Raw genomic sequence first — 12181 nt, 5'->3', positions numbered from 1 at the left:
TCTATGAATGTAAGATGTTTTTCAAATGTACATCAAATGAAAAATGCTTTATAATCTGCCATAAATATTTGTAAACTTTTTGTTACTTGCGAATTTCATCTTTGGACTACGATGGAAAAGCTATGCAATTGTATGCAATAGAAATGGTTCTGCGGGCGGTCACCATCTTTGTTAATGAACAGAGTGATGCTATCGGCTGTATAATCAAAAACGAATCATGATAAACATTCTATAGTTAACTTAATTATTTGGGAGCATTTCAAGGGGGAATTAGCATAAATATGTATTACTCACACAGGGAAATTCAGCCAAGTCAGCTGCTGTTTCACACGAACCAAGTTCCAAAAAATGTATTTCTCGGGTTTGTAGCTATTTCCTTGAGTAACAAATATAATATGTACTTCCTATATTCGAGAATATAGAGTATACAAATGTCCTTTTGAAGAAAAAAAAATATATATAAAATCCTATATGAGTATTTTCAATATGAGGCTTACTGTATTTAGAGTAACAATTTGCTCTTATATTCCATTTAAGCAATTAAAATCGTTTCTCAAGTAGCAAAAAAACTAAAAATTTCGTGACATAAATTTTCATCATTTGAACGATGGAGCGGGTGGAGTCAACGGTAATAAAATACTGTAAACTAATTATTTGTGAAGTTGATTTATTCGCCGAAAGGATTTAACCGTCGGGCAATTATTGTAGTATTTTATTATGACGACAACTTTATTGTCCGATGAATAGCGGCAAGCATCGATTGGTCAGATATGATCACGTGAGCATGAGTTTTACCGCCTTATTCAGATTTGCTCCTCAGCTAGCTTGAGCTCTTTTATAGCTCGTCCAATGTTATTAGGCTGGTCAAAATGACTGAGGATTTTGTGATATTCAATTTATCTTATTTTTATTTTAAGGAATTATATGAATAAGGGGACTACATTATAAATGTCCATATCTGAGTATAAAAGTCTACATGTATATCAACATTCGAAGGTACTGAGGTGGTGCATTTGACCAGTCACCGCAGCCGATATATTTCTTTATAATGTTGTAAAGCTATCGGCAGCTGATCTCCAACTATACTAACGACTTTGAGAGTAGATTGACTAAAATGAAGGCTACGTGTGTTATTTGTATATAATGATTTAATATATTTCTCTTTAATAAATTTATGGACTTGCACAATCTCGTAGTGTTTTTATTAAGAATCGTCCCAAGGTGATAGATTGTGATCCACATACCTGCAACGGCAGCTTTAATTAGTTTAAACAATATTTTTATCAACATTCAAATGCACACATCACAATACAAATCATATATACATATAGGATTGGAAAACAAGCCAAAAGCTTATACTCAGCTTTAATTACCTGCACAGCTATCTCCTTGGGCGTGTCTTTTCATATTCGAACCAATCAGATTTTAGTTTTGGAAATTACACAGTAAATCAATCAAGCTCTTCCTTATGGTAAACAAATTAGGATGGTCTTTTTCAGTATAAGACTTTTGACATGTTATGATACTGTAAATTATTAAGAAAATTATCTAGATTTGACTTTAGTGAAAAATTGTTACCTTGGTTTCAAAGTTATTTTGATAATGGTAATCAGCTAATATTCTAAACGGCAAATCTTTTGATTGGTCTGCCGTATAGAGGAAAGGTAACGTATTCTAACAAGATTTCTTTTTGAATCTAGATTATGTATATACTTTCTCTTTCATCGTGTACCGTATCAACTGCCAGCAGCGGATTTGGGATTTAGTCCTTTGTGTTTAATTGATATTTCTTTTTATTGACATTTTGACCTTGGGATTTAAATAACGAATCCACTGGAGCAGCGGGTTGGGGATTCAGTTTCTTACGTTCAATTGGTAGTTTTTCTTATAAAATCCGCTGCCAACAGCGGGTTGGGGATTCAGTTTTTTAAGTTTAATTGATAATTCTTATCATTGAGATTTTCATGTAAGATTCAAACAACGAATCCGCTGCAGCAGCGGATTGGGGATTCAGTTTCTTACGTTCAATTGATATTTTTCTTATTAAATATGATCGGAGATTCTAATAACGAATCCGTTGCCAACAGCGGTTTGAGGAATCAGTTACATATGTGTTCGATTGATATGTTTCCTTTTGATATATGATTAGAGATCCGATAACGAATCCGCTGTCCGTAATTTCTCAAGTGCTTCAACGTGCAATCCCTGAGCAACTATCGTCCTCCAAGTACCATTTGCGGGGACATTTGGTCCTAAGTAAATTAAATTTCGTCTATGATCTCACCATCAAACTTTAACCTCTGACTGTAAAGTGATTTTTGAGATTAGGACATTAGAGTTCTGGATTCATGTATTTTTCCCTTGGGACTCACTCAAATGTTAAGTACGCACTATTTCTCTTATTTGTGGGACTCATCAACATGATGGAAATGTTGTTCTAGCTAGTACTTGCATGAACAAGCCCTATCCAGTTAAAACAAAATAGCATGTCATTAAAACCATTGCACATCATTTGTATACTGGCGAACTATCTGGAATAAAAATGTGATAAAAGTATTTCCTGTCAGGCAAAATTCTTCTGCAGCACAGTGACAAGTTCGAGCTCGGCAATGGCCCCCGTTAAGACATTCTGGAATGCATTCGATATCTGCAAATCTTAGCATACTACAACTTAAAACAGAAAGAAAATATGTAAATGGAACTGTAATTCGTAACATATAGAAATGAAATGTAGTCTGACACATAATAAATAGACCAGATACCTCTGAAAGGAAAAATGTCTTTTGCTTCTTCGACGACATTAACAAGTGACGTCCACAAAAAAGGAGGGGTGGAGACGACCATACCACCGAGCATATCAACATTAGATCATATTTAATTTGTCTGTTTACAAAGGGTGGAGAATTTGTTGTAAACACTTGTTCTATAGATGTACTGCTTCATAATGAGTAATATAAGATTATCTGTTTTATAATATATATTTTTCTTGTTTCTCATGCCAAAAATGAAAGTTTGTTTATTGAAAGTAAATGGAATCATTAGCGTATCTAGCAAAAATTCAAAGTTATCAAAAAATGACTGTACTTCTTTGCATTCCCATAATAGATGTACAATTGTTTCTGATTCTGTTTTACAGAAGAAGCAGATTGGACTACCAGTCAATCCGATTGTGAATAAATATGAATTAGTGGTTAATATATGTTGGTTTATTCTATATTGGAGCCACTGTAATTTAGAACTTTTAGTAACTTCGAAAGGGATCATAAATATATTCTTTCTTCCAAGTTTCATCATCTAATTCAAACATTATTGTTGTTTAAAGAAAACATTCTAAATGAATGGGTACTAATGGATAAGTTAGATTTTCATTTTCTATATGCTTGTGGGCAGTGTATTTCCTAATAGAGTTTATTATACCATGGTATGTAAGAAAGTTGGTATTGATATTGTATTTATCTTTAAATTCCTGAAAAGTATAAAAAGTATTTAAATTTGGCAATTTAAATAAATCATTGAATATAACAATTCCCTTCTGATACCATTTCTTATAAAACACCATTTTATTATTTACTGTTAAGTTTTTATGAAACCAGATGGGTGTTTTCATTATTGAAAAATTCATATTTACTAAACATTGTCTCTTCTTTCTCTTTAAGGCATCCCCAGGATTTGAACACATAATTCCAAAATTTGTTTTTGCATTTCATTTCACATTTTCTTATGTATCCTGATCCGCAATTAGCTAACATACCTATATCAATACTTCTGCCTAAGATTAGGTGCCATTTACTCGCTTTAGAGTATAACCTTCTAATCCATGATAATTTTAGCGCCTTTATAAAAGAATATATATCAAGCATTTTCAAACCCTCGTACAAATGACTCACGTGGTCAAATTCGACTTTAAGCTGGAGTGTACGGAGGTCATTGCTAATTTACGATGATGACTCTTGATTGTTATATAAGTAGCTAAGTTTATGTGTCGCAAATTAAATTCAGTGTCATAACCTTCAAGTTAACAATCGCCATTTTGGCAGGATATCGTCAATTTACACTGTGAACAAGAGGTGCAAGATTTACATAAGTGTCCCTGAAACTTTAAATAAGTATCTATGAACATTAACATAAGTGTCTCTGACATATTCTTCCGCTTCCTATTGCCCTTTTCACTAACTGTTATAAGCTGCTTGATCAAATTGAAGTTTTAAAAAAAGCAAATTAAGAAGCTTCTAAAAAATATATCTTCAGTGTCAATATTGCAAAATCAAAACAAAAACTGCACTGCAAATTATATCATATAATTCTAAATAGCTAAGTTCATTAAAGTAGTAACAAGACATCAATGGTCTTCTTGCAAATTATGCAAAAAACGACAATACATCAGGAATTATCAAGCAAATTATACTCGAGAATTGTTAATAGCTTACGTCTCCAAGTCAACAGGATTTCAAGAATTAATCAGAAAATACGATTCAACAATTATATATTTATTTAGTGTCAACGCAAGAACTGTACATGAATTAAGAGTTGATAATTACAAAAATGTATACATACTAAAGACTGATTAGATAATTATCGAGAGCAACTTGCTAATGATATTGGTATATAGACGTTAGCAGCTACTAACATATCTAACATGCTATATAGTTATCATTTGTTTAACTGGATAATATTTTGCGGTTTCACTAATTCGCGTTTATTCGCCTTGTTGTATTGGACGATGACCATCTCATAGTTTTGTTTGTATATATGTGTATTGTAAGCATATAACATAGCAACACAAATGACGAATGAAGACAACTTTTTGACTCGAACTCACGGTCTACGGCACCCAATCGCCTAGCCAGAAATACCCGCAGTTTATACTGCTGCGTCACATCGCGTTTAAAGGAAAGTTAAATCCCTCGCGAATATTATGCAATCTTATTAACATTCCAAAACCTTTTCTCTCTCTTTTGTTTTTTATTTTAAATATTTGTTGGGTTTTTATATATCCCCGTCACACTAATGACCATTGATATAGCGACCATGATTTACCCTGTGCCCTCTAGTTAAACTACAATATAATGATAAAAACTCTGACAGTGAAGTCCCGATAAAAAATGCAACATTTACGTTTTTACACCTCCAAGGGATTACTGTTTCATCATTGGGTGTTGTCGCAGTGTTCGATAAAAGAGACAGCTAGATCTGTTAATTGTCCGTTTTATTGTTTTTAATTCTTGCCTAAACCTGCACTCACAGACTGAATAATCACTGTGTGCATACCATCTTCTTGAATAAACATTATGATTTTATAGCATGGAAGATAGTCACTGTACCTGTCGCCCAGTAAGTACAATTTGCAAAACAAAAATGGTAAAATAATTCATACCCTGAAATCTGCAATTCTACTATTTCTAAAGTACTCAAAATTGTTACATTTTCATTCAAGGTTGGGAATTTTTAAAATCTTTATTTGAAATTGTGCATATAATGTTGATCATATCCATCCAGCCCTTTTTGCAGAAAATGTCCATAATCCGGCTAATGGAGACTGGTCCGGGTTCGGGTTCAACGTACAAAAATTCACAGAGGCAGCAGCCTACGCGCTTCAAACAAAACAGTACCGAATTCGAACTCATCGGGTATTGTGGTCAAAATACGTGATACGTCTTGAGGAGTTCCGGAAGTACACACACAAACAACAAACATGGCGTCAAAGCGAGTGAAAGATCACGGCTCTCGGAATTTCGGCGAATCGTCAAAGAAAAGCCGGTTAACAACTGATAGTGATTTCCCCAAATTTCCAGAAAGACTCTTAAACAAAACAACGTCCTCTTTATATCGAATAATAGCGGCATTCGATGCCTGTTACACACTTACACCGTTGAAAATATGCAATTGCAACGCAGGGGATATCGAAAAGGGCAACTCGTTTTCTAGTGCGCATTGAAGTATTGTTCCCATATCACCCGCACATATGTTTGGGAGTTTGTTCGAGGAAGGAGTGGATATATAGTTACAGTACTTGCACTCGGAGAAGATACCTGAAGATGTACATAAGCAACTTCTTTTGAGGAAGTTTGTTGAATATCCGGAATTTTCGTACCGATCCATTTTCGTACCACTGTCATTTTCGTACCTGGGAATTTTCGTCCGGGTAGTTTCGTACTAATAACTCATAATTCGATAATTTTCAGATCCATTCTTATTCACATTTCTCATTTAGGATTTTGTTGGATTTCTATGTGTTGAAATCGTGACTGTCGCGTTCACGCTTCACTGCTCGCAGGCGCGTGTCTAGGTCAGTCAGGCTAAATATTATTCAACAAACCGTCATTTGTCTGTTGAATTCATGCCTTGGTGCGTATACTATGATCGTTTTAATTGAGATAATCAAAGATACCTGAACACTAAGGATTTCACCAGTAAATTTTACTTATGAAAGTGATATTTTATTATTTATCCTCATCAAAACTGCTATATAATGTCTTTTACGTATTATTTCTGTCACTGGGTACCGTAGTAGACATGATGGGGAAAAAACACTCAAACCTTGATAGATAATTAGATAACATTTTATCATATATCATTCTCATCACTGGAAACATATACATCTATAAATAACAAGGACACATTGAAACCATTATGTACTCAACCGTTATGTACACTCAAACCTTGAATGATCATTAACGTGGTTAGATAACATTTTATTTTATATCATTCTCTTCATTGGAAACATTTTATATAATTATAATAAGGACAAATTGGAACAGATATGTACTTATTTCATTATATATCATTCTCATCACTGGAAACATGCATTTATAGTATGGACACATTGAAACAGTTGTGTACAGACATCAATATAAAATTACATTTACACTGTAAATACAAAAATAACATATTTCTTACCAGATAAGTAATTATAACTTTTTTTCATACAACACCACATTAAGTATAACAATTCCTTTCTCACAATTAATTCCTACATTTTCATAAAGCACTATAATAATTCTCTCATTTTTCTCACAGTACTACATTAAGTTAAAATTGCTCTATAAGTAATTCTTACATTTTCATTTTCACACAGCACTAATAATTCGTACATTTTCTCACAGCACTACATTAAGTTAAAATTGCTCTATAAGTAATTCTTACATTTTCATTTTCACACAGCACTAATAATTCGTACATTTTCTCACAGCACTACATTAAGTTAAAATTACTATCAGATCAGTAATTCTTACATTTTGCATTTTCACACATCTTACATTTTGCATTTTCACACAGAAATAGTTATTCTTACATCTAAAACAGCAATATTGTTCTTGTATAGGATTATATACAGTTCAATAAGCATTTCTCACAAAGTTCTACCTACATGTCCCTACCACAAACATAAACTGCTGCCACCGCCTTTAGAAAGCCTGTCGTTGACAATGTGTTGTTCATGTACTTCTCTGTGGCACCCCTCAGCTTCTTCTCAATAGCAGTGTATGCCCGTCTGTTATCACGCTCGATGTCCTCTGACACGATCTGGGCCTCCACTGCTGCGGCTTCCTTCTGGAGTAGTGGAATCAGGACATACATAGCTGGGTGGTTGTCTGTCTTCCTGTTCAATCGGTTGTGCCAGCCTGAAAGTTAGAAGAAAATATAGTGAGTACATTCTCTGAAATAGCACAATGTTGTTCATTCATATTTTTTTTTATATATACCATCAAGTTTAGGTACATGTAATTAGAAATGTAATTATAGCTCTTACAGTTTAACATGTTGATTGACAGGATTATATTGATTATCGCTATTATGAATTATAATTACCTTCAACGTCATTGTTGGTTCGGACCGATGATTCAAAGGCTGACCAAGTTGTCGGCGGGAAAGTGGCAGAGTCAATCCACTGGCTCCTCACGTACTCTACAAACTGGCTAAGAGGGTGACCAGGCTCTGCAGGGCAACGTGCTCTGAAAGCATCAAATGTGGGGCGGATCTGATGAGATGGCAGAAATGGTAAGGCCAGGATCATCCAGATGAAGTTGTGGGTGGCTCCCCTTTCTCTGTATGTGCGTGACAGTCCAAGTTCCTGGATGTGTCGCCACAATTCTTGTGTCAGATGAAAAATGCAGCCGCGAAGAGTCACACCAGGTAAAACCTCTCTAATGGCCTGCCAAGCAGCTGTAACATAAAAATGTGTTGTTAATGCATAGTTTGTTATAAAATGAATCATAGCATTATTGCAAGCAAGTAGTTATATTGTTACCAGTTATCATTTCAATGATGATCCTAAATAAAAATCACAGCATTTCATTCAATAAATTTGATAGTTTTTCTTACCTTGCTCAAAGTCGAGCATACATTGCTCAACCTGGCAGTCACCCAATCTATCTCTGATAGCCGTCAAAACCTGTAAATAATGAATAAGTTTAAAGGGACTGTTTCCAATAGTACTAAGTTTACATAATAACCTGTCCATTTTTTATTAACTTTACCACTATATTTTGTTAATTCTTAAAATAATGGGTACATTTATATATTTGTCAGATTAACACATCATTTAATTCAAATACACAGGCTATTACATACCCGAACGTAGTCTGACTTCCGTCGACAAGACATCAACACAAACACAAGCGGAAACTGTTTCTTCTTTCCATCGATGATGACAAAGTCGTGAATAGACGTTAATTGAAACACATTAATAATTGAACTGAATCTAATAATACTTTATACCACAACACCATAATAATACATTATCTTTGTATTTTTTATGATTGCTATTGTCATTATCTAACCCATATCGGTTGTCAAGCTATCACAAAATTATTGTTAACTATCATTATAAGGTATGTATTTAACTATTAGCTGAACTTACCTTGAATGTGCCATCCAAGAACCACTGTTTAGCCTGTCGTAGAATCCGGAGCTGGAAAGGCGATGCAAACACCAAATGCCTCTGGCCATCGGAGGTGATATCTGCTAATATGAAGTCGTCGCATTGGAGGAATTCCCTGTTCAACTGTTTTAACATAAAGTAACAAAATGAATAAACTAAATCACTACAGATTTTAACATTTAAATGATCATGATAGTAATTTATTTCACCATAATAGAGTGTCATAATACATTATTGACATCTGTAACATTACCACTAAAAAGAATTACAACTATTAGTTTACTAACATCAAGTGACGATGTCAACCATTATTTACTACGAAGGCCAAATCTGCTGGTTCCTCTGGTCTTCGCCTGGCTCTGTAGAGGTTCACAACTCTCTTCAGGTTGCTCCTCTTGGGCGCCAAGAAACGATGCTGTGCTTCCAGCTCTTCCGTTATGGTTGATTCTACTATCGTCATAGACGCCCGGAAAAGATTATCCTCAGCTACCTGCTTGGCCTGTAAATAGATAACTTTGCATTATATTCATGATATAAGAATGACTACAAAGAATATTGAGATAAAAATGTTATTTAGATGTTCAATATATCTTGACTAATCATCTATACTAATACTTTTATTATAATATACCGTTATGTTTAATGAATAAAATAAATGTTTTCATCATTAATGCTAGTCAATGCATCGTATCATTTCATTCATCTCACCTTCATGGTAACCTTAGCCTTTGCTGTTTTCCTGGGCTCCGGTGGGTGAACATGTTCTTGTGGTCCTCGGTTGAACTGGGTGCCCTTTGCAACAATGGAGGCATAACAACGAATATTCTTTGATCTAATGCTGCAAGTCCATATGGTCGTCGACTTGTTGGTCCTCTGAAAACCAATATATATTGTTAAATTTGTGTTTATAAATAAAGGAACAATAAATTAAGTGGCTTCATTAAAATACTGCATGTACATGTATGATGTACAATGTATATTACATGATGAAATAAAGTTCACATACATGTAAAATTAATATAAGTAATCATGATGATATGAACACCTATTGACTCTTACCTTTACTGTATATGTATACCCATCACTTGACACCAGTAGAGGCTTCCCGCGGGTAGTTCCTTTGGCAAGTACCTCGTATGTGGTGGGCTGGTCGTCCAGGATGCTGTCCTCTGCTGGCTCCCCATGTGCATCAAATGACCTATTAAGCAAAATTGTATTTATGAAATTGTTTAAAAAGGTTATAAAATTAAATTTTAAAAAATGTGATAAGTCATTTGGATCATTCGATGTGAGCACAATATCTTAAAGAAAGCATATAACAACATCATTCAAAATGTATTTTCATTATTAATGAATTTATTATTGAATTGAACTTAAATATGTTTTTAACTTATTCCTCTTGCGGCTCCGTTGCTTCCTCCGGTCTCTCCCCATCGGACATGTCAAAGGAATCTTCAAGGATATTAAAGTTGGTAACCTGGAGCTGACACCTCTGCATTAGGCCTACAACAATATAGCTTTGTTTCCGGTAACCCAACCCTCCCTCTTTTAACCCCCAACTCTGTAGATTTTATTGACTAAAATACATAAAGAATGAATCCAGTCAGGAAATCCAGATCCTATTTGAGAGATTTAGACAATGCCAGTAAAAGTATCATCTGGACGCTTTGTACTTGTATAAAACGGCCCATATATGCGATTCAAGCGTCTTTAGTTACTTAGATCGTGTAAAACAATCATGGGGGGAAGCAGTCTAAATATAAATATAAAATGTACATTGACATGTTACATTATGCATATATAACATCATATCCCAGTGTTTAACCAAATTTAAGATACAAAAAAAAGCAAAATAAAATAAAAAGTATTTCCTATCTACCTCCCACATTTTTTTGGCACATTAGTGAAAACACTTTTTTTGCCTTATTTTTGTTGGTTAAGCTACAGTATATAATGGGTAAACAGTGAAAAAAGTTTCAAATTGAGTGTGTTGACACCTGACATAAGGACACAAATAATCAAATACATGTATATCAAACATGTTTTACAGGGATCAGTGTTATTTCCATTGGCCCTGGATTACCCATAAAGCCTATATACTGTAAAGTTCATTTCCAATGGGGTCCATAAGCTCCATGGAAACCATTGTTTTAAAAGGTATTAGGGGTCAATATTCTGTGTGTTGAATCTTTCTTTTCAAATCTGTTGTTTGTGTTATTGATTACCAACTAAATTAAATACAATTACAGGAATTGTTTTATTTTTGTTTCAGAGTCACAAGCTGTGGTGGAAAATGCAATGACCGCTTCAGAGTCTGAACTAGCTGTTATTTTGGCAAATCACCTATTTGGTATGCTGACATCATCTCTGAACTTCACCTTACTAGATAAAGGCTCAAAGAATATGTCCACTGACTGCCCATGCCATATTGTTGGATGCATATTAAAGGGGCATTATGGAGACACAAGTATGGGTATGAATGAAAGATACATGTGGACCATTAGTTAATTAAACGTCCCTGAGGTCTGTTATTATGGGGGGGGGGGGGGGGGGGGGGGATGGACATATAACATCCCAGAAGGTAATGACTCATAGAAATCCAGATGAATCTGCCATGGAAACAGGTGTACACAAGCATAAGGTAATGTGTGCATAAAACAGCAAGCCCAATACAAAGGTTCTTTCGATGGTCCGATCTTTGATTTAAAACAAAAATAGTCAAACCATTGAAAGAAACTCTGAGTTGGGCTTGCTGTAGTGTATATCTTATACTGAACTACTGAACTCCACCATAGCTGGTCCAATGCCGGTTTTGAGAAAGGTGGAGCGCAACGCCTGTCGACAAGTCTGTGCTTAAATAGAGGGTTGACTCTCATGATCAGGAGATAGAAAGATAGCTGTTCTGAATTTGGATATTAATTCTGATAAGTTACCCCTCATATTTTGCATATTAACATTAAAGGGTGTTTAAATCAGGGAACAGATCTGAAGTAGGGCAGAAATATTTCTCATTAAATGTGAAATTTTGTTTGTATTTCCCAAAAAACATACTGACCATGATTTGACTGCGCTAAACTTTCTATATATTTTTAGCAATTGATATAAGCTGTCTAGCAATAGATAAAATGTTGAAAGACTATATAAATACATTTAAATTTTGTTATATCGAGGCAGTGGGGTCATACAAAACTTTGAGATATCCCGCTTATTTGAGTAACCAAAACTATTTTATATACAATTTTTACTGCAGAAATAGTATTTTTAACTTTTGAGTGAAGCAGAGTCATTGAGCTATCAGAGTTC

The 12181-nt window shown here is 34.4% G+C and overlaps 1 protein-coding gene across 1 annotated transcript; it reads right to left on the bottom strand.

Moving 5' to 3' along the window:
• Positions 1-6544: 6544 nt before the first annotated feature.
• LOC117332171 lies at positions 6545-10376 on the bottom strand. Its single transcript, XM_033891055.1, has 9 exons — positions 10282-10376; positions 9938-10076; positions 9587-9751; positions 9195-9377; positions 8880-9001; positions 8569-8707; positions 8320-8389; positions 7807-8160; positions 6545-7619 (listed from the first exon to the last, which is right to left on the bottom strand). Exons 1-9 carry the CDS (start codon positions 10374-10376, stop codon positions 7363-7365), a joined length of 1524 nt encoding a protein of 507 aa, XP_033746946.1. The 3' UTR covers positions 6545-7362.
• Between the last annotated feature and the right edge of the window lie 1805 nt (positions 10377-12181).

Source organism: Pecten maximus, chromosome 8, assembly GCF_902652985.1.
Source record: "Pecten maximus chromosome 8, xPecMax1.1, whole genome shotgun sequence".
NCBI lineage: Eukaryota > Metazoa > Mollusca > Bivalvia > Pectinida > Pectinidae > Pecten > Pecten maximus.
Note: the sequence above shows the minus strand (reverse complement) of the source record. Positions and strands in the feature narration are given on the sequence as shown.

Bases quoted from the DNA above. Each gene is read 5' to 3' on its own strand.
- LOC117332171 (XM_033891055.1), bottom strand. From the start codon at position 10,376: ATGCAGAGGTGTCAGCTCCAGGTTACCAACTTTAATATCCTTGAAGAT. The intron at 9,378-9,586 runs GTGAGATGAATG...ATCTATTTACAG, and splicing joins AGGCTAAGGTTACCATGAAG to GCCAAGCAGGTAGCTGAGGA. The intron at 8,161-8,319 runs GTAAGAAAAACT...TTTATGTTACAG, and splicing joins TATGCTCGACTTTGAGCAAG to CTGCTTGGCAGGCCATTAGA.